Source organism: Astatotilapia calliptera, chromosome 2 (assembly GCF_964374335.1).
Source record: "Astatotilapia calliptera chromosome 2, fAstCal68.1, whole genome shotgun sequence".
In the NCBI taxonomy this organism is placed as follows: domain Eukaryota; kingdom Metazoa; phylum Chordata; class Actinopteri; order Cichliformes; family Cichlidae; genus Astatotilapia; species Astatotilapia calliptera.
The window spans coordinates 37,856,285-37,880,724 of NC_137423.1; the positions used below are offsets into that span (position 1 = coordinate 37,856,285).

Here is a 24,440-nt window from a genome sequence, read left to right on the forward strand (position 1 = left end):
CCTGTCAAGAAAAACAAATGATGAAGTTACACTTCTCACAGGGCCTTTCAAAACAAGAGTACACTCGAGTAGCAGCATGCATTATATTACTTTGTGAGATAACGCCTAAAGGAAACGAAGAATTAGACAGCAGTCGAGGCCATAATGTTTTGGACTGTGATATCATTTTCTTTTCTTTATTTTTAATGGATTTTAAATTACACAAGATGCCAATGAAGTGCAGACCATGGCAGTGCATGACAAATTAATACATTTCAACTGACTCTTTTATAGCTTAACAAGAAGGCCATCTACAGGCTCAAAAACCCAAATAAATCTCTCAGAAAAATAGCACAAATGTTAGTAGTGGCCAAATAATCCACTCAGACACCCCACAACACCACACAAGACAAATACATTATTCTAATTATATTCATTATTTGCAATATTTTTTTCTACGGTTAAGAAAAACAACTTCAAAGCATCTAAAGAACCAAGAATACCAGCAAGGGGGTATGTGTATGATTGTCAAAGTCTGCAATCAAAAGGCAACTTCACGAATGCCAGAAGAGCCTGCACAGCTCTGAAAAGATTCTTTGGACAGATGAAATCAAGATTAAACTGTACCAAAATGATATGGTGGAGACAATATTATGGTATTGGCCTGTACTAGTGACCCAGTGTAACCAGTTCACTTGTGTATATTGCAGATGCTGCAAAACCGGTTGGACATCGTGACCCAAAGCGTGCTGAAAAAGCAACCCGAGCATTTCCCAAGGGAAAGAGATTCTGCAATCACCAAATGCAGGCAAAGGATTTCCATCCAACGATTAAAAAAACCCCATATACTTAAAACTATGTCAGTTTGTCCACTTCATATTGAGCTGCTGAAAATGGATACATGCACAAGCAGCAGGAACACAGTTTCTGCCTGGCAATTGCTTTTGACATGCTGCTGGACAGATCAATTACATGCTCTCGTTACTTCCTCTTTATTTTAGTTTTATGGCAGCTGACAACCTTGAGAGTTGCTCTAACAGCCAATAATCATCCATGACTTTGCATTTACTGTAATATAATTTGTATTTGCGCTTATCAGCCTTACTTCTGACATTTTTGGAAGGAAACCAAGCGAGGACTGTCCCTGTTTATCACTGGCCATTTAATCAGTTTATTCACCTGTTTAGCACATAATTTCCATGCACATTAATAACATGCAATTGGACAGAAAACCAAACTTTGCTGTGTTTTAACACATATTTTTATTTGCAGGCTTCCAGCAAATTAATATATTTGCACAATAACCCAAAATGCCCTCGTACATTCAGTCAGTGGTAAGATTGTGAGCCACATCAGACAGTGCACAAAAATTCATGCCTAGCAGGATGAACTATCTTCACCACTAGATGCTACATGTTATTAAATCCCTCGACATTGTCATGTAAGATGATGTCAGTCTTACTGTGAGTTCACAAAAATATATTTTTTAAAATCAATCCAAAAGGGTTTGAATCTTTAAACAATCCCATGCATTAACATAGGTGCCAGGTTTTCTATTTCTAATTTACCATATTTGTCACAAAATTGATCAATATTTTCTTAACTTAATTTATTTTTATTGGTTGAAATTTGTTGTATTTTGTCTTTTATTGAACCTAAAAGATGTTCTGATGTTTTTCCTGCCATATATTATTTTCAGCTCTCTGGTGTTTTTGTTCTTCTTTATTGCACTTAAATCATCAGTGTTATCTGCCTGTTAATACAGGTCTTATACTGTGGCAGCCACTGTGTTATATTGTTTACATTACTGAGAACCTTCACAGACATTGTTTACATTAAAAAACGTTCAATAAATAAAATATTAATAGTTTCTTTGTTGTGTTAAATATTATTTGCTGATGATCTGACTGAAAACGAAGGACACAGAATTTGTCATCGCCAAGATTTCTAAACATGTTGAATCAGCTATATTTTTAACTTAGCGTGCTCTTATTTTGAAAACCAGAACAGCTTTCTTCCGCCATTGTTTTTGGTAGCTGCAGATGGCTAACGACAAGCTAACCCAAAGCGGCTCGGTTGGTGGCGTTGACAAGCGTTAGTATCACGTTCAAAGAGTGGATTTTTTAAAATTCATTTTATTGAAAAAGATATCACCGACCAAATCGCTGTTTCGTAACACGGCAATCAGGTGCGTATGAGGCATTTGACTCTGTTGCAAATATAAACAGTTGTAATGTTGGCCGTCGTCTCCGCAACCCCCCCGTTGTAGTTAGGTAGGGCCTTTTCGTCACGTTCAAAGGAAGAAAGCTCAGCGCGCACGGAGAAAAATGCAAATACAGACCAGTGCAATGAGTTTGATTAATTGCATTTTATTTTGCTGTATTGTTTTGATTTGCCTACACGCGCGCACAGCCAAATAAATATTTGCAGGAGCTGAAAATGCTGCATGAGCTGTGCGTGAGAGGAGGGGCTTCACAGGCCTCGTCCTAGTGTAAGCATAGTACACAGTGAGCTTAGGTCAATCATTTGTTTGTTAATGTTTTTGTTTTTCTTATGTTCCTTTCACAGGGAGAGACATCGTTGACAGGTGCATCAGTGTCTGCTTTCCCCGGACATGAACCCTGGACATCAGGTGAAGATGGATGTTTACTTCAGGGTGTCACGTCAGCCTCTGAAATTGTGAGAATTACTGCCAGATGGCCAGAACACCTCACTTCTCATTATGAAGCCTGTCAGCTATCAAAGCATGCCATCCTCTGTGAATGGTGGACATCCAAATTTGTCACTGGATCGCGTGTTAACCACTTCAAACGTGAGGTATTGTGAGAAATGTGGATTTGCGTCTACAGATGCCTCAGCGTTGGAGAAGCATATGGTTGAGCATATGGGGACACGGTTTTACTGTTTTTATTGCAACGATATTTCCTATAGTGAGGCGGAGTTAAACGCGCACCTGAAACGACACACTTCGAAGTATCCATTCAAATGTCCTCACTGTGGACAGGGCTACATGAGGAGGCTGTGCCTTTTTAAGCACATTGAACGTTTGCATAATAAAAGCATTATTCAGGTACCTGCTAAGCCTGGTGTGACGAAAAATCCGCAGGACCCCGTCCCCAGTGCCTTAACAAGCCTGCACGCTGCCGATCCGTCGTCGCTTCGGCCGGTTGTTCGGGTGACGGTACCTAGCCCGAGTGTACCTGCTGTCAGACTGGGAAAAGACGAACAGAGAGCAAAAACACTGGAAACGAAGGTATCGAATGTCACTAATGGCAACCCAGAACGTCTTTCCCCTTTGAATGGACTCATTCAGCACAATAGAGCTCTCACAGTTTCTCTGCCAGAAGAAGTAACAATTCCTGCTGGCTGCTTGGTTGAACTCGTTGAGGTGAAAACTGTAAATGGGACAAAAGAACTAAAGCTCAGGCTCGTTTCCCAACAAGAAAACGAGTCAGTGATAAAGGACACGAGGATGACAGTTTCTGAAAACACAGCGCTGGGGAAGCCGTTGTCATCTACATTAATCAATCACACCAACACGGTGCGGCCTGGGAGTATGGGCACGAGCACTATTAACAGGAAATCATGTGACACAAAGATGGTGAATGTAGAGCGCCCCGCTGTTGTCCCGGTCAGTATTTCCAACAATCTCCCAGTGACTCCAGTGAGCAAAGAAAAGAGTGGACTGAAAAGGGTATCACCGGAAATAATCAACTTGGAGTCTAACGTAGTCATTCCTAATAAGTTTCCCAAAAATATCATCAGTCCTGTAAGAGAAGGGGTAAACAGTGGGATCAGAGTTACGCAAACAGCACCGGTGAGCCACGTAGCTCCTCTTCCAGTTATCTCCAACAGGGTCACCAGCAGGTTGAACACCACCAGCCTGCATCCAAGCAGCATGGTTTCTCAGAGAGTGATGGATGAGAGAAAGACCTTACTTCCAGAGTACCCCAAGAGTGTTCCATCCAGGAGAGCGGGTGACACGAAAAACATGCAGGATATGCCGGTGGCTATGAAGGTGGAACCCGGGAACATCTGCTTCAAGAGTAGCACTGCTTCAAAACCAATCAAAGAAGTGGCACCCTCGAACCAGGACAGGATTAAATCAACTTCTCCCTCCATAAGAAGTTCCATTGTTCCAACTGTCCAAGTGAGACCACCAATATGTCTCGTCAGTAAGGATAATGTTCCAACTCAGTCTTTTTCATTACCCAAGACTATAAACAAGCTTGTTTCAGTCAAAACTCCTGTTTTTTCAAATCATGCCAAGTCAAAGAGCTCAACTTGGATGCCGGAAGTCAGACTAAATGAGCTGGCAAAAGAGAGGGACGTTTCAGAACCTGAGAGCTTCCCCATCATATCCTCTGTGTTTTCATTGAGTCAGCAGCCAGAGGACGCCCAAGGTCCCATTCAGCCATTGGTAATGGCTTTGCGAGGCATAGTGATGGATAAAAGTAGCAGTTCTGTCAGTACGACTCAAGATCAAGTTAAGATAACAAACACTGAGCACATGGACAAGACCCTGACATTAGGGCCCAGCCCTCAGGTGGAAACAAAAAACAAATCCTTCATCCGTGAGTCGTTATTGACGGAGCAGACGGAGCCTGTAGAAGCAAAAGACCACAATAAGGGGGTTCATCACTCTCCTGCACTGACCCACAACCATGTTGATATCAAAGAGGAAAAAAAGATCCCTCTACCACCAGATGATAATAAATCCAGTCACAGTCCTGCTTCAAAATCTTCAACACACGAAGAATCTAATGTTGCAGAACACGCAAAGGCATCTGAAACTGAAGAACCTCTTGAGCAAATGGTCAAAAGTGAGCAGGACTCAAAGTTTCTGACTGTCACCCTGAAGAGGGTGCAAGTGGGCGTGTGGAAACAAACCAAGAAGGGACTGAAACTTAGAATATCCAAATATAAGACTCAGGTACCTGTGGACAGTGTAACTGACTGTACAGTCATTTACCCAATGCCGCTGAAAGTGGACCAACCAGTGAAACGACCGGGTCCAAACCAGCCGGTGGTAGTGCTCAATCATCCGAAGCCTCGCGGCTCTGCACAGAGAACGAGAGCTGATCCTTTTGCAAACACAGGAGCTTCTGAAGTGGTTCCAAAGTGCCAAATCTTGAAAATGAGACTGAGCAAAGTGATGGGTCAAAAATATGAGGTGATGGGTTGCACCGTCCGAGTGTTTCCATGAATGTATTGGACAATTCATCAATGGAAAGAAGTATACATCTATGAGGAAGCAGTTAGTATTACAGTAAAGAGATGTTTAAGGTCAAAAACTGACAAAATCTCAAGCCAATTATTTTCTTTATGGGAGAATAAGAGTAAAAAATATGGACGTCTGAGTATCACTGAACATTGTCTTATATGTATAATATGAACTATTCAAGTGCAATGCTGTTTGACTGCTTTGAGTCAATGAAAATGGACTGAATGCCGTTATAGATTGCAGTCAAAAACACAGATATTAAGTACTGTTTCTGAAGGTTGAGAGACCAGTGGATATGTCATTAATGCATGCTGTTTATTTAAAAAAGGATAAAGTTTTTATTTATTTTTTTTTTTACGTTGCATCAGTGAAATTTTATGGGCTTCCATGCTGCCACCTGAAATAGGTGCAGTGATGGGTATTCAGACTTTTTCCTGCCTTAAAATTGGCCTTTGGGGAGAGAAGTTCATATTTAAGGCAGTGTTTTCCTTTTTTTAAACAGAAAAGTTTGCATTTCCTGCTATTTGACACATAAATGTATTTCATGCCTGTGCGAATTAAACCCCACTTTAATAACAGTTAAAAAATACTGGTTAAACAGTCCTTGTGATTTTCCAGCCAAAACCTCTTTGGTGGGACCCAGATGTTTTGTATATGCTGGTGTTAAGTATGATTAAATATTTATAATGACATTTTGTAAGATGTCATTCCTTGTGACTGAAAAGAATGAAAATGTCTAATTGACAGTTCTAATTAGGTCAAATTTGGGGCAATAAGTTTCCAGTTGAGTCATTATTTATTTGTATTTTTAAAATAATTTGCATCTTTGAAGGCGCCCCAATCACTTCATGTTTGTTAACATGGCCGATTGTGTAGATGACTGTGTGCTGTGTCTAAAAAAATGAACATTTCAACACTAATAGCCGTCTAAAAGGTTTGTCCAGTTTTAAAAGCTCCTCCAAATTTTAGCTGGAAAAATGTTACTTTTCATGTCAGCAGCTGGTTTTGTAGTTCTGCGTTTAGCTACTCTTTGCAAAATCTACTCTTTGGAACATGTTACAGAACCATGTTGTATTTTTTAATTAATCATTGATAACTTTGGTGAACCAATTTAAAAAACAAAAAACTAATGCAAAGTGTAAATAATGGAACCTGGGCAGACACTCAGCTGTGTTATCAGTTCAGATATGATATTAATCACTGAGTCTTGCAGAGATACAAAAGTCTGCCAGTTGTACATCTGTGTGAAGTGAAATGTTACAGAGCTTAAGGCTAAAATTTAGAGTATATCTACTAATCCAGACGTAAGGATGATGATGATGCACTAAAAAAAGTACCCTAATACTTTACGGTGTCATTTTACTTTAAAGCGCAAAACGAACGTCCTGAAGAATCAAGATAATTTTTTGGTTTTTATTCAATTTGGCTCTGTAATTAGTAATGTGATCTTTTTTTTCCTTTTCTTTGTGTGATTGACTTGAGTTTTCTTGTGTGACTTTTTTTCTCTCAAGGTTTAAAGCTTCACCTATGAGAGTAATCTAGAGAAGGTAGAAGCAACCTAAACTGGTCAATTCCTGTAATAGAAGTATTTTCCTGCCATGACAATGGTGACTCATAGACAATTCAAACCTGTTGTATATTTTTCAAAATAATCAAACGTAAGCAATCTTCTGTCCTGAGACTTCTCAGATCTGTTTTACTTTACGACAGCATATGTGTGTTGTTTATTATGTGTTCACAGTGTACAAGGTGCTAGACCTATGATCACATTTGTAGGTTTTGGTTGCCCCAGTTTTTATTACACGTGTGTGTATATGTATATATACATATATATGTTTTGGGTCACTCAGATTTTATGGTTTATAGACCTATAAATATAAAACATGGTAACTGGTGTTCATACTCAGTAGGGAATGGCCCCTTCTGGAGCACCAACACTTACTTTCCTTATATTGCAGCTAAAGCTGCTGTGCAGTCTGTTATATATTCATTATCCTAAAGTTGTTTGACATGTCTTTATGGCTGTTTTCCTTTTGCCTTTTAATTTAATCCTCATCTGTGTGGGAATTAGTCATATTCCAGTTCAAGTGTTTTTGAGTTTTATTACATTCTCAGTGTTCATTATCATTGTGATCCATGCTTTTATAATAACAATTGTGTAATTCCTCTTTTATTAAAAAAAAGTATAATTGACAACGGTTTGACTTGTATATTTTTTCCCACCAACTGAAACCCATCACTTAAAGTTCACTGTAGATCAACGGTAGTTTAAATCTATTAAAGCATACGTGATAATTCTTTTTCAGTTTTTTGACACCCTGTATTGTCCTGTTTGTCACATTGGGCCACCATGCTCAACATCAAACTAATCTCTGCAAATATCTTAATGTACAAAGGTCCGGGCAACATTCAGATAGTCAAATTTGCTTAGGAACACTCCTGGCTACCTGGGTGTATATTGATGGTATCAGTAATAAGAGCTAAACAAGCGTAAACACATGACTGAATGCTTTCTTTATTACCCTAATTAGCAGAGGATCCATCTGATAAACCTTTATAAAAGGTTATACCAGATTATATTAAACCTGCGTGTCCAAACCACATTAAAGTTTGGACACAGATTTTCATTTAATGTTTTCTCTTTATTTTCATGACTATTTACATTGTAGATTCTCACTGAAGGCATCAAAACTGAATGAACACATGAAATTATGTAGTAAACAAAAAGTGAAATAACTGAAAACCTGTTTTATATTTTTGATTCTTCAAAAAAAGCCACCCTTTGCTTTGATTATTGCTTGGCATTCTCCCGATGACCTTCATGAGGTCGTCACCTGAAATGGTTTTCCCAGAGATGCTGAGCAATTTTCGGCCCTTTTGCCTTCACTCTGTGGTCCATGGGATTAGGTCAGGTGACCGTGGAGGACTCTCCTTCTTGGTCAAATAGCCCTTGCAGAGCGTGGAGGTGTGTTTGGGGGTCATTGTCCTGTTGAAAAATAAATGATGGTCAACTAAATGCAGACTGGATGGGATGGCATGTGGTAGCCATGTTGGATTGGTGAGCCTTCAATTTTGAATCAATCCCCAACAGTGTCACCAGCAAAGCACCCCCCACACCATCACACCTCCTCCTCCATGCTTCACAGTGGGAACCATAAATGTAAAGACCATCCAGTCACCTTTTCTGGGTGGCACAAAGACACGGTGGGTGGAGCCAAAGATCTCAAATTTGAACTCAAATTCCCTGTGTTTCTTTGTCCAAAAAAAATCTCTTCTACTTGTTGCTTTTCCTAAATGTTTTTTTTAGCATCTGTTTGACCATAAAGACCTGATTGGTGCAGTCTCCTCTGAACAGTTGATGTAGAGATGCGTCTGCCACTGGAACTCTGTGGCATTTATCTGGGCTCGAGGTGCTGTTAACTTGCAATTTCTGAGGCTGCTGACTCAAATGAGTTTATCCTCAGCAGCAGAGGCGACTCTTGGTCTTCCTTTCTTGGGGCAGACCTCACGTGAGCCAGTTTTGTCGTAGTGCTTGATGGTTTTTGGCAACTGCACTTAGAGAGACACAAGTTTAGCAATTTTCCAGACTGACTGACCTTCACTTCCTAAAGCAATGATGGACTGCTGTTTCTCTTTACTTAGCTGATTGGTTCTTGCCATAATATGAATTCTAACAGTTGTCAAATAGGGCTGTCAGCTGTGTACCAGCCTGACTTCTGCACAACACAACTGATCCCATCCCCATTAAGAAGGCAAGAAAGTCCACAAACGAACCCTGACAAGCACACCTGTGAAGTGAAAACCATGTCTACATCATGAAGCTCACTGAGAGAAGCCAAGGGTTTGCAGCACTGTGAACAAAGCAACGGTGGCTACCTTCAGGAATCTAAATATAAGACATATTTAGAGTTATTTATCAATTTGTCTTTGCTACAAAATTCCATGTATCTTGCTTCATATATTTGATGTCTTCAGTTTGTAACTATAATGTAGAAAAAAGTCAAAATAAAGAAAAACCATTAAATGAGGTGTATGCAAACTCTTGGCTGGTAGTGTATGAACTTGTTGCCTTGTGTAAAGAATATATACAGTGCTTACTAAATGTATTAGACCACCTGTCATAAAAACAAGAAAATAAACACTTTAGAAATCATAAATATTTTCAAAAATAAGTGAATTCATGCTTTTATAGTCAAATTTGAGCTGGTATACTGGGTTTAATTAAGGTCCAGTGTGTTTAATTAACATTTTGGTCACTAAAAGTAATTTTTATGTTCAGAACTGAAAGTAAATAGCTGTAATTTGGCGTGTTAATCAAATGTGCCTCACAATTTTTTCCAGGTTTATTTGCAAAATAGTAAATAAAACTCTCAGTAAATTAAAATAAGTCAAATGGATAATTACAAAAATTCTATTTAAGCATTGATAGTATCATTTTAATTCAAGAGCTTGTGCATACTGGAGGATTAACCATTACAAAAACATATTTTAAAAAAGTATCTGAATTTGGCCTTTCGTAGTCCATGTTTGGATCAGTGCAGTTTCACTAAAGCAGATCCATGTTAATGACATCCATCGTCATGTTTTCAGGAGCAGTGTGCAAATGCAGTCAGACTCTGTACATCATGCCTTCCATTTCCTTATCCCTATGGATCCTCCTGCTCACCTTTCCTTGATCTGTGTAACTAGCAAAAGAAGGTCGCAGGTAATTTTACCTGACTGCTATTTTTGAAGTTAGTACCATCTTTTTATATGGTGATTTTCACAGACATTAAAGTCACGCTGCACAACAATTAAAACACAATATGCAAAGAGAACCACGGTAAAACTGAATAAAAATAAATTAAAATGTAAATAACAAAAAATGTTAGCAACCCTAACCCTAATGCCTGATTAAACAGAAAAGCTTAATCTTGGTACAATAGACTGAAAGGCTGTTACCCTGAGTCTTCAGTCTTCTATGAGAGACAACTAATAGATTTTGAGCTTAAGAAGTGTGTTTAATAACAAGTTGAGATAGGTGATCTGGAGCTTGTCCCTTTAGGACTCTGTTTATAAGTGTCAGACTTTTAAAAATGAATTCTAAAAACACTTGAGAGCCGATGTAAAGAGAATAAAATAGGGGCAATGTGAGCTCGTTCTGTAGAGTTCTGCAGCATTTTGCATTGCCTGGAGGAGTGACAGAGGATTTGTCTAAGCTGAAAAACAGTGGTAGAGTAATTGAGGTGCAATGATCTAAATGCATAAGCAATGTTTTATAGTTCAAAGAAAGACACTAAAGATCCCAAACATGGCCTCAATCTTGCCAGAGTTCAAAATAATCAGGTTATTGGAGAAATCCAGGATAAACCATCAACTGGAGTGGACAACCTATCCAGCTGATCAGGCTTAAAAGATGTGTACAGCTGAATGTCGTCAGCATACAAATTACAAGAATTGCCAGAAAAAGTTTGAATGATACTGGCTAGCAAAAACGTATAAAAGGAAAATAATAATGGACCCAGGACGGAACCTTGTTGAACCCTACAGGTTACGCAAACAAAGAAAGAGGATGTCACGTAATCATGTTGGTGTCACCAGCTTTGGACACTCATTCCCCCACCTGTCCCCCCTCCATAGAGCCATCACCACCTTCATACACTTCACCTACAACACCCCCCTCCTCACCCCACACAAAAGAGGATTTCACACCACCTCCTCCCACCACAACTCTTCATATTCATGAAGCAGATGTGAGGAAGCAGTTTAAGAGTCTGAATGCTCGAAAAGCTCCCGGCCCAGACGGTGTGTCTCCTGCCACCCTCAGACACTGTGCAAACGAGCTGGCCCCAGTGTTTTCTGGCATTTTCAACTCCTCACTGCAGGCATGTCATGTGCCTGCCTGCTTCAAGTCCTCTACCATAATCCCTGTCCCCAAGAAACCAAGGATCACTGGACTAAATGACTACAGACCCGTGGCTCTGACATCTGTGGTCATGAAGTCATTTGAGCGCCTAGTTCTCTCCCATCTCAAGACCCTCACGGCCCCCCTCCTGGACCCCCTGCAGTTTGCATGCAGAGCCAACAGGTCTGTAGATGACGCCATCAACATGGCCCTACACTTCATCCTGCAGCATCTGGACTCCCCAGGAACCTACGCCAGGATCCTGTTTGTGGACTTCAGCTCTGCCTTCAACACCATCCTTCCAGACCATCTCCGAGGCAAGCTTTCCCAGATGAATGTGCCTGATCCCATCTGCCTGTGGATCACTGACTTCCTGACGGACAGGAAACAGCACGTGAGGCTGGGAAAGAATGTCTCGGACTCTCGGACCATCAGCACCGGCTCCCCTCAGGGCTGTGTTCTTTCTCCTCTGCTCTTCTCCCTGTACACCAACTGCTGCACCTCCACCCACCAGTCTGTCAAGCTAATCAAGTTTGCAGATGACACCACCGTTATTGGACTCATCTCAGACGGGGATGAGTCTGCCTACAGGAGGGAGGTTGAACGTCTGGAGCCACTATCAGGGACAAACAGAGACTGCAGCGTGTTGTGCGCTCTGCTGAGAAGGTGATTGGCTGCAGACTCCCATCTCTGCAGGACCTGTACACCTCCAGGACACTGGGGCGTGCAGCTCGGATCTCAGCTGACCCTTCTCACCCTGGACACAGTCTGTTTGACCTGCTCCCCTCAGGCAGGAGGCTCCGGTCCATTCGCACCAGAACCTCTCGCCATAAGAACAGTTTCTTCCCCTCTGCTGTTGGACTCATGAACAATAACCGTATGACTGTTCCCACCACTAACACATGACCCTACGCTGTGTTCACTGCATCATTCCATGTTTGGCACTGATCACCACCTGCACTCATGTATATATCTATCTACTTAGCACTTTTAATTCTTATTCTTATTTTCATGTCTATTTAAGCGTAATTTATAACAGTATGTTTGCACTGAAGCACCGCAGCAATTTCCTAATGTTGTAAACCCGCTCAACATTTGGCAATAAAACCCTTTCTGATTCTGATTTTATTCTTGTCCCTTAGGAGCTCACCACAAACTAAAAGAAGAACTTCAACATTTTGGCCCTCATGTTGAAGCCTTTCAGCTTCAGAGTTGGCTCACCCCTTTTTTGTATGCTGTATGTTCAGTTTTTTCCATTTTTTCAGACCTGAAGGGTTTCTTTTGTTTTTTTATTAAACAGTTTTTCAGGTAGTAGTGATCCGTGGTTTGTTCACAAAGCAACGTACAGTCCTCGCCTCACAAAATCTGATATATTTTGTAATGGTAGCCAGTCAAAAGTAAAGTCACTCCACCTCTTAATAACACTTGGGGAGAGGATGCCATTTAACAATCTGTTAACAACTGCAATCTCCCAACAAAGGAGGGGGCAGGAGCTGAGTGACACTATGCATTCACCATTTGCATACAGTGGGCCTGTTTTCTCTGGTGGGGCAATGGTGACTCTGTTGAAGAGTTAGTAATGTTTTGTTCAGACAGACATGGTTATCAAGTGCTGAATTCAAAATCAATCTTGTCGCATACAAAGTTGTACGTAACGGGGTACATCATATTCTAAAGACCTTACGGTATTTTATTATCTCAACAGAACACGTTGGTCTAAGTGAAGGTTTATTTAGCCCTCTCGTCCATTAGTTCCTACTCTGACTCGCCATGGATCGCTATAACTCGACTCGGATCGACTGGTTTTCCATTACAATCCTGCTACTTAACCTGTGTGGTTGTCGTCATAGCAACACGTCTAAGCGTCCCTTTACGTAATTAATAAGCAACACGAACGGTACATAAAAGTACCCGCTGATCGTGCCGAGTAATAGAAAAGGGCTTTTGTGATTCCTAGAGATTCTAAAAGCAGTGTTCAACTATCAAACCCCTCTCTTGGGGAGCCTTAGTTTGGGTGACAAACTTAAATTTAAAAACTTTAATAAAGCTTAAAGTTATGGCTGGATCATGGGACTGGTGGACTGATCCCTGCATACAGGCATGAACTAAAACTTTCTAAACTTGCTGCAAAGACATTTAAGGAGTGGATTAATAAGGCTATAAAGAATATGCAGGCGTGACTGGACTTCACTGAATGGGAGAACTGCGATCCAACAGTCTGATTTAGTATACAAATGCTGTGACGTCCAACTTCCGTGATGACAGCTGCATACCATCACACAGCAGGGTGAGTTATAATAATGCCGAGCCCTGGTTCAAGGCTAAGTCAAGGCTAGGTTTAAAAACTCGAAGACACTTAATGACTACAACACTTTTCAGCTAACGACTGATCTGGAAAAGGTTCAGGCAGTTAACCAAATACAAGCCTAACCCTTCCCCCAAAATTCGACAAGACTTTGTCAAGTTTCACATGCTGCCTCCTGTGAGACTTTCACAATCAACAGGTACTTTCATGAATTTAAATACAGGAGGTTTTACAACAAGGTGCTACTCACTGTTGACACTCTAGAGCTAGAATGCCAGATAAGATCAGACTTTGCCAGAAAACATAAAAGAACCTGCACAATGGGGCAGATGAACTAAGATTAATCTACAGAAATCATGGGAAGAAAAATGATGAAGAAAGAGGCAGCATACCACATTACCTGTTATACATGACATGCAGACATTGTTATGCCACTGGCATGAATGGCTGCCAGTGGAACCAGCTTGCGAATGTTTTCTTTGATGACCTTTTATCTGGTTTGTCTTGGAATTGACTGACAAGCAGGTCTTACCTGGCCATAAAACTGTTTGTCAGTCAATTGCTCATTTTTGAGCCTGAAAATGGTGCACCATGTATATAAATGGCTGTAACTTCTAAAAAATGTAGTGCAATGCCTTTGTTAGACTGCTTGAATCCACCGTGGTGGTCTAGTGAGGAAAAATGACAAAAACTGTGGCTTTCCAAATACCTATGGACCTAATTTTTGGCATCAACTGGGATACAAACATTGTCTATGTATAATTCTCCATTAGTGGTTCACACTCCAGATCTTCAGTAGCGCTCTAGGCCCAAATGTAACTGTTGATCCCTGGTGACATCTAAAATACTGACAGAAAAGGGAAGTTTATGAATACAGCAGGGGTTCCTATTAGAATCAAGTTCAAATTTTATTCGCCACATGCAGTGGAATGAACACACACACACACACACACACACACACACACACACACACACACACACACACACACACACACACACACACACACACACAAATGTACACTACAATGGGAAAGTACAAGAGGGAAAAAAAAGACCTCTGCTCATGCTGGGCTACAGGAGGACAGCATGAGAACAGGAAACAAAAAACCTCCTCTGCACAGAAAGCACATACATGTCAGGGCTCGCAAAATCGCTAGCCCGACGTCCCGGGGCTAGTGATATTTCCAGTCGGGCTACCAAAATCTATCTCAGCCCTGCCCGTCGGGCTATCATAGGAAGTAAAAATATATGACAATGCCTTTGCTTTCTTTCGCAAATGTAGCTGAGTAATTAGCTGAGTCCTCATCAAAGAACAGTGCTCTTTAATGAATGCAGCACATAACTTTACATCGTAGAGGTAACAGGGAGACATATCGAGTTATCAGATAGCCGTCTTAACTATATTCTAACTCCACAATTTCCCGACTGCACTTTCCTCTTATTTCACGACACCACCCTCTAGTGGTGCAATATGGTATAGTCAGACAGGACACAACATCACTCACTAGCTTACTCTTCAAACGTGGCACGTGAAATCTCCCGCAGCAAGCTTAAACGTGCTAGAGGTTGACTGCGCAGAGAATTAAAAAAAAAAAAAAAAATCTCTGGCATGTGTAAAGACAGACGGATTTACGCAGGTATTTTAGTTCTGCTGAGCCAAAAAAGACAGGTCAGGATGAAGAAGGGACAGGCAAAGAAAGGCCTACCACAAAGTGGAAAAGTTATGATAAATCAGATTACGAGGCAAAAAGAAAGCGCAGTTTTTTGGATTCATGGACAAAAGAATTTCTGTGGCTGGAATATGACAAGGTAAATAACATGATGTTCTGCCGGGTGTGTCGTGAGTTTCCCTCTATTGCTGAGTCGACAAGCGCCTTTGTTACTGGGACCAGTAATTTTAGGAAAGACCCCATCAGAACTCATGAGAAATCTCTGCATCACAAGAAATGCATTGGTGCTCAGTCTGCAGCATCTGTCCCAGAACAAACACCAATTGCAAAAACCATACTAAAAATAAACCAAGCACAACAAGAAGTCCTGAAAAAGCTGTTTAGAACTGCGTACTATGTTGCAAAGAGTGAACTACCACTGGCAAAATTTAGCAGTCTTTGCAAACTTCAGAAAGCAAATGGCCTCGATCTTGGTTCCACTTACCTCAATGACCATGCTTGCAGAGAGTTTATTGGAGCAATAGCACAAACTTCAAGAGACCAGATTGTAAAGGAAATTCAAGAAAGCAGGTTCTTATCCATTCTTGCAGATGGCAGTACAGACACTGGTATAATAGAACAGGACTTGGTTCACGTCAGGTATGTGAGGGATAATGGTGACATAGCCACATACATGATCAAATGTCAGCCAGTCAAGAGTGCAAATGCTGCAGGTATTTTAGAGGCTATTGATGAAGCAGTGAACACCATGGGTATCAGAGAGGACACATGGAAAAAGAAAGTAGTGTGTGCAAATTTTGATGGTGGTGCAGTGATGATGGAGAAAACAGGAGTAGCTGGGAGACTGAAACAGAGGATACCCCACATCATAACAATCCACTGTGTGGCACACAAACTAGAGCTAGCCGTGCTGGATAGCGTGAAAGGCTGTGAGTACCTGGTGAAATTTGAAGATACACTGAAAACCATCTTTAAGATGTACTACTATTCCCCAAAGAAGCGAAAAGAGCTGACAGAAATAAGTGAACTGCTAAATGAGAGGCTGGCACATTTCAGTGGCCTGAAGAGCACACGGTGGCTTCCAAGCCGGCTGAGATGTCTAAAGGCTGTGGAAAAAAATTACACTCCCACTGTTGTTCATATGGAGAACATGGCAGAAGGAAGTGATGTCAAAGCCGAGGATGCAGCCAAGGCTAAGGGGGTGGTGCAGGAGATGAAGACTGAGAAATTTGTTCGCTTCCTGCATTTCATGTTGGACTACAGTACCATCTTATCCAAGTGCTCTACTGATTTTCAGCATGATAACCTAAACATCACACGAACCAATCAGTTAGTTGAGAGCACAACATCACGCTTACTCAGCCTAAAAACAAAACCAGGAGAATATCAGAAAGTCTTGGACACAAAGTTCACAGCGAACCAGGATGGTAGCATTTGCTACTGTGGAACTCAGCTAACAAAAAGTCAGCGACCTGTTAGAAGAGGTGAGGGAACAGACAAAGACACCTTTGGTGCAGAGATCCAGAAGATTATTGACAACACAGTCAAGTACATGGACAACAGATTTAAAAATCTCCATGAAAAGCCTCTCTCTTGTTTCAAGGTTTTTGACCCTTCCACTCTTCCCTACCCCAGAGAAGAACTAGCAAATTATGGGGATGAAGAGGTGGATTATCTTGTCACACATTTTGCCTGTTTGCTAGATGCAGAAGAGAAAGAGAAAATTCCACAAGAATGGATGGATCTAAAAGTGTGGCTTGCAGAACGCCGGGGTCGCAAAGTAGATTGCTTGTACAGAGATCTCCTCTCTGAGAATCCAGAGCATCTCTCTCATATCTTGTTGCTGGTGAAATTAATGCTGACACTTAGTCCATCGACAGCCATCTGTGAGAGAGGATTTTCTTGCATGAACCGAGTGAAGACAACACATCGTACCTCTCTACACCCTGAAACACTGAATGACTGCATGCAACTCTCCATTAATGGGGAAACAGTTGAATCTTTTTGCCCTGACAAGTCGATTCATTTCTGGATGTTTTCTGGAAAAGGTTCAAGACACCTGGATCATAAAACCCCGACAAGAACAAAGAGCAGTGAAATGGAGGGCAATGCACAGGAAGAGAAAGCTGATGAAGGAGATGCTATGCCCTCAACGTCAAGTGTTCTACACAGTTCTAACAAGTTCACAGAAAATTCTCTTTAATTAGAACCAGATATTTGAGTTGATTGTAATGTTTACACAGTTGTTGTAATTTGTGTTTTAACAATTTTTTGATTGATGTTTTGTTTCCTTTACAATATTATACAATAAAAATAATATTTTTTTATTCGGGCTACTCAAATTTATTTCGGGCTACCAAAAACTAAAGAGTGCCTGCCCGAAGGGCTACCAGGGATTTTAAAATTTTGCGAGCCCTGCATGTCCACAGTACAACATTGTAGAGCACGTGACCAGCAACAGGGTTGGGTAGGGGATAAGCAGTAATCCCAGGCAACACAGCAGCCATCCTGCCACTGTGCCGTCACTCCAGCGCGGGCTCAGACCCGCCTCGTGTTCCCAGGAGGCAACAAGCATCGAAGGCATCAAGCTTCTAAGATGTGTATTAAAGCAATCAATACTGCTACACTGTACACTTGGCACTTATCAGGTTGGTTTATAATGGAAAACCATAAGATTATTGGATTATTGTAGGGTCTTTAACTTACAATATAAAACACCTTGAGTAGACTGTTGTTGTCACAATCAGCGTGTAGAGTGAAAGGTGGACCCAAATGCAGACGAAACGAAACGTGAAACGTGACTTGAATAACCAAACACGAGCCGTTTATCGAGGCTGGCAAAATAACTGCAAGCAAAAGGCAAAAAGCAAGACTAATAAAAAAACTAAACTGGGTGAGCTAAATTAAATAAAAACCTACAACAGGAACATGGACCTAACATGAAACAACGTGACATGCACTCTTGGCCTGGAAACAACGCCAACGATCTGACAATGACACACTGAAAACAGAGGACTTAAATACACAGGAGGTGATTAGGGGAAGTGGGAACACATGGGGGACCAGCTGACTGACATGAGCCTAATGACAGGACAGGGGAAGTAAAACTAAATACAATGAACAAAGAACACAAAATAAAACAGGAAACACTGAAAATAGACATGACAACACAAGCTTAACAGACCTAACACATGATGAACGATACAAGAACCCAAACACAGAAACCAAGGAAACAACAAACAATGATTGCCTTTAACCTCATCTAAAAGCTAAATAGGAGTGACACATTTACCCTATCGCCTACTGGTGTTGGCCAGAGGGCCCGTTGGCATGATATGGCAGCCTCGCCTCTGTCAGTGCGCCCCAGGGCAGCTGTGGCTACAACTGTAGCTGCCTCCACCAGTGTGTGAATGTGAGAGTGAATGAATAGTGGTATTGTAAAGTGCTTTGGGTGCCTTGAAAAGCGCTATATAAATCCAATCCATTATCATTGATGCATGCTCAATCATCCAGGTAAGGAAATCCCCAAAAGTTGATTCTGGACGTAACGTTTTCAGTGGGAGAAACGTTTCATCATCATCCAAGTGACGTCTTCAGTCTCAGCTGACTGCAGGTTTCAATCTTATAAACAGCACATTTGCATAATGACTGAAACCAGCCCACTGAAGGAACAATGTGCTGCGAGGTCTGATCCTTGATCATTAATATGCAAATTCTCATGACCATTGATCAACAACCACTGATCAACAACCACTGATCAAAGCTCACTGATCCATGTCCATGAGTCCCATTCACAGAGAGTTGGGGAATGGCTGCAATCACAGCATTGTAAGATGGTGACAGACGTACCCTTAGGCCCCTCCTCCACTCAGAGATGGTCTTTCCCTTTTCACGTAAATGGCCTCCTTGACTCTGCGCTCAAACCAGCGTTCCTCCCTGTCCAGGATGTTACATCCTCATCCTTGAAAGAGTGTCTCCTGGCCTGTAGGTGTGAATAGACTGCAGAGTCCTGGCCTGACAATGTGGCTCTGCTGCGTTGTGCCATCCTCTTCGCCAGAGGTTGTTTGTATAAATCCTGGCAATCCTCCTGCACTTAACAGCGTACACTATGTTACTCTGTTTGTGTCGGGGGACCCGATCCTTGGGGTGGACCAATTTTTGTATTTTGTAGTTTAAAAGCCACAGAGACGCGGTGTTTAGAAAAAATGTGTCTCAACTGTTCCGATACTCCTGACACATGCAGTCGACGGCACTTGGTACACTTAATAATCACAGTCCTAAATGGGTTATCTCCTATCTACATAATGCAGTGTCTGCTTTTTGGACAGACATACGGGGTCCAGGGCCATCCAAAGAGATAACTGTGACCTTCAGCTGACTTCTGCTGATGCACAACTATATGATCCATTTATAAGTACGGTAATGAAGAATTAAACTCATACATTGCCAGCGAAGTTTTTCTGCTCAAGCTTAAGCTAATTCAGTTAACAATAGTTCTGCAACAATCATGTAACCATCACGACTAAGGAAGACTCTGGACCGGACCTATGCAGGTCAGATTTTGGGAAGTATATGACCTAAAAAGACGTCATTCATTAAATTGCGCATCTACACTATTAGGCCACAACTCTTAATCTTTGAAGTTGTTTTCTATCACATTAGTATAAGTGTATAAAAGCAAGCACGCAGCCATGCAGTGTGTCATAAACGTTTGTGAAATAATAGGTTGTTTCTAAACAGCTCACTGAATTTGAAATCGGTATTGTAATAGGACATTACTGTTGCAATAAGTTTGTGAAATTCCTAACTTCCTAGATATTCCACAGCTGTAGGTACTATTATTGGAAAGGGGAAGTGTTTAGACCCCCCCCCCAAAAAAAAAAAAAAAAATCATGACCAGGGTGGGGGCAGTGCTGAAGGATACAATGCATAACGGGGTTCGCTGACTCAATAACCACAGAGCCTCGAAACCTCCCCCCCCTTAACATCAGCACAAATGCTGTGCACTGGGAGCTCCATGGTTTAGGTTTAAATGACCTCACTCTGGTTTTGTAAAACTAATGGAAAATTGTTCATATTATGCTCTCACAAGTTTTCTGAGCCACTTCTGCACCTTTGTTTCTCTCCTTTGACTCTGCCATCTATCAATCAATCGATGTTTTTAACTCTGACTGCATTTCTCCATGAGCTTACTATCTGGTATGGCTGTAATTATGCATACCAGTTCATTATTTTTGACCATCTGCTCCTATCCTTCAAGGTCACATGGGTCAGCTGGAGGACTGTTGACTTTTGCTTAACCGGGTGAAACTCTCTCAAGTTGAACACAGGATACACACACACACACACACACACACACACACACACACACACACACACGCACACACACACACACACACACACACACACACACACACACAAACACACACGCACACACACACACACACACACACACACAAACACACACGCACACACACACACACACACACACACACGCACACACACACACACACACACACACACACACACACACACGCACACACACACACACACACACACACACAAACACACACGCACACACACACACACACACACACACGCACACACACACACACACACACACACACACACACACACACACACACACACGCACACACACACACACACACAAACACACACGCACACACACACACACACACACACACACGCACACACACACACACACGCACACACACGCAAATCTCCCATGTACACAGACAAGCACTTACCCCCCCCCCCCCCCCTCCCCCAATGCCTCCAAACGCTTACTCCCACCTGAAGTAGGCAGGCGGATCTGTCTAGCACTGGAAGACTGGCTGCTGTCTACATGGACTAACTCCTGACCCCCCCCCCCGCTGCAAGTCATGTGCTTTTAGGTTGTAAGATGTGAAGATTTATGTGCTTTCTGTGCTGAGGTGTTTTTTTCTGTTCTCAAACTGCTCTCCCCGAGGAGCTCAGTCTGCGAGGATATCTTTTTTCTCCTCCTCTTTCCTCGTGTGTATTTCCATTGTTTTTTTCGTACCTCCCCTACCTGTCTTCCCAGTGTTATGTTTGTGTATTCCATGTATGGTCAGAAAGGGTGCTCATGATGACACCGGATTGTCTGGTAGCCTTTTAAACAATTTCCCTCGGGATAAATAAAGTATTGTTACTCAATCAATCAATCAATCAATCAATCAATCAATCAATCAATCAATCAATCAATCAATCAATCAATCAATCAATCAATCAATCAATCAATCATGTGACTTGAAGTAGTTTGTTTAGCCTTAAATTTGCTATTTAGTATATCTGTCATTTTCCCACTTATATTGTAAAAATTAGTAAACTTTAGCTCCATGTTATAAATGGTTTCACTTGCTATCTTTAGTTAAGTTACCAACAGAAATACTGCAGCGCACTCTCTAAATCAGGGGTCACCAACACGGTGCCCGCGGGCACCAGGTCGCCCGCAAGGACCACATGAGTCGCCCGCGGGCCTGTTCTAAAAATAGCTCACCATAACAACTTACCAGTAAGCTGCATCTATTTTTATTTTTTCTTGCTATTTTTTTTAATCACAATTGCATTGGCGTTAATTTGTTAGAGATAATATATAAAAAAATGTTTATTATTAAATATTAGATCATGATCTAATATTTAGTGCTAGCTGGTCTCCACGGAAACAGTTGCCGTGAAGACCAGCAAAGGCAAAGGTGAGGAGATGAGGAAAACATGGTGGAAAAAAGGAAGAAAACATATAATTTTCACAGTGAATGGGAGGAAGAGTTCTTTTTTACCACTGTGAAAGATTCATGCGTGTGTCTCATTTGCGGGGCAACTGTGGCAACGGCAAAGCGGCACAAGGTGGAGAGACATTTCCGAACGTGTCACACAAGCTACCATGCTAACTACCCAAAGGGCAGCACACTGCGAGCGGAAAAGGCCCGCGAATTAAAGGCAGGTTTGAGCAAACAGCAGTCTTTTTTCACGAGACCGGTGAAAAACTCTCAAAAAGCAACCGAAGCCTCATTTAGAGCTACACATTTCATGATTAAGAAAAAGAAGGCATTTTTAGACGGGGAGTATTTCAAAGAAGCAATGATGATAATTGCAAAAACTGTGCTTAAAGACGAGAAATATGGAAACGATGTAATCTCCACTCTCTCTGATGTCCAGCTGGGGGCAACTACAATTGTTAGAAGAGTGTCGGCTATGTCCGGGAACTTGGCCGATCAGTTGGCTCAGGATCTGGCAAAGTGCAGTTGGTTTAGCATCCAGTGTGACGAGTCCGTCGACAGCAGCAGTACAGCACAGCTGGTGGTCTTTATCCGGATGGTATTTGATGGTTTCTCCACAAAAGAAGAACTTCTGACACTACTGCCGCTAAAGACAACAACGAAGGGAGTTGACATCTATAACGCGGTGAAGGAGTTTTTCGCGAAGAAAAAGGTACCGTTGGAAAAGCTGGTATCAGTGACTACCGACGGGGCTCCTGCTATGATCGGCCGACATACGGGATTCATCGCTCACTGTAAAGGTGACACAGAGTTCCCAAACTTCATGCATTACCACTGCATCATTCACCAGCAGGCGTTATGCGCAAAGGTGATCGGCTTCGAGCACGTCATGACTCCCGTCGTGAAGATCATAAACAGCATCCGCTCCAGAGCTAAACAGCACAGAACATTCAAGGTGCTATTGGAGGAGCTGTCAGCTGAATATGGTGACCTGCTACTACATACGGAAATCCGATGGCTCAGCAGGGGACGGATTTTGCTTCGTTTTTTGTCACTTTTGGGTGAAATCAAGGAGTTCATGCAATCCAAAGGGGAAGACACATCTCTGCTGGAGGACACTGAGTGGACACTTGACCTTGCGTTTTTAACAGACATTACTGGGAAACTGAACCATTTGAACTGTGAGCTGCAAGGCAAAGGTAAGACTGTTGCTGACATGATAAGTGCTTTAAATGGATTTAAAGTCCAGATGAACATTTTCTCTGTGCATTTACAGAGAAAAAAGGTGCTGCACTTTCCCTCTGTGCAGATGGTGCTGAAAGACAATGCTTCTGCATCTGAGACTTTTGACAAAGTTGCAGAAAAGTACACTCAAGTCATAAACCGACTTGGTCAAGAGTTTGAGAACAGGTTTTGTGACCTTGATCAGCTTGAGCCATGTGTCTCATTTGTTTCCAATCCTTTCATGAATGTGGACACAACATGCATTGCTGAGCAACTAAGTTCAATGTTCAGCTTGGATGCTGGACAGGTGGAAATCGAAATTGTAACATTGCAAAATGATGTCCACCTCAAAGCCTATCTGGGTGCACCAAACTTTTGGTGCCTTGTTGACACAGAAAAGTACAGTGGTGTGTGCACAGCAGCTATGAAGGTTGCCAGCCTGTTTGGTTCAACCTATCTTTGTGAATCAGCCTTTTCTGACATGAACTTCATCAAGAACAAACACAGAACACGCCTCTCCGATGCACATCTGCAAGACTCACTCAGAGTTGCAGTGTCAAGTTATACCCCAGATTACAACACACTGGTGAACAGCATGCAATGCCAGGTTTCCCACTAACAGACAAAGAAAGCCATATTAGATGTTCTCAGTGGCAACATTACAGTGTCATGTCAAAGTTGAATTTAATTATTGAAAAACAAATGTGTTTGTTAAGTGTAACATGTGACAATTTGCTTTAAAATGCTGCAGATTTGGTGAAAAGTTCTGTAAAATTTGAAAGTTGATTTTTTGTATGTTACATACATACAAAAATCATGTATGTAACAGTGCATGATTTGTTAAAATTTGTTAGTGGTAAGTGAAAATGTTGTAGAAGTGATCACTTCAAAATGTAAATACTTGCAGAGATATATAGAAATAAAGCGTTGCATATTGATATTTATGTTTCCTACCTTGTTTCCTAATTGCATTCTTTATAATTATGGTGAAAAATAATTAACATAATTAGTGTCCGTACATAGATGAATATCATTAATTATTAATGATAACACATAATTAAGTTAAACTGAGGAAATTTGTTATTTGAGAAGTGTGTGTCAAACTGGTAGCCCTTCACATTAATCGGTACCCAAGAAGTAGCTCTCACTTTCAAAAAGGTTGGTGACCCCTGCTCTAAATCAATTCACTGCACTTAAGCCAGAGCCACTGAATGGCACTGAGTCAAGCTAACTGAAACCTAGCACTGGGAATTTCCCAACTCTTGTAATAATTTAAAATAAAATCGTGATAAAATAAAAATAAAATCTTTATAACATTTCATGCAGTTCATGACTGAAAAACAGCATTGTGCTGGTTAAAAATAAGGACAGGGAAGTAAGTCTGATTTAAGAAAAA

At 41.4% G+C, this 24,440-nt stretch overlaps 1 protein-coding gene across 1 annotated transcript; it reads left to right on the forward strand.

The window, feature by feature from the left end:
• The first annotated feature begins 1,998 nt into the window (after window positions 1–1,998).
• On the forward strand, window positions 1,999–5,893 carry znf518b (zinc finger protein 518B). Its single transcript, XM_026146751.2, has 2 exons — window positions 1,999–2,167; window positions 2,548–5,893. The coding sequence occupies exon 2, from the start codon at window positions 2,702–2,704 to the stop codon at window positions 5,183–5,185; it is 2,484 nt and encodes an 827-aa protein (XP_026002536.2). The 5' UTR covers window positions 1,999–2,167; window positions 2,548–2,701; the 3' UTR covers window positions 5,186–5,893.
• Window positions 5,894–24,440: the final 18,547 nt, after the last annotated feature.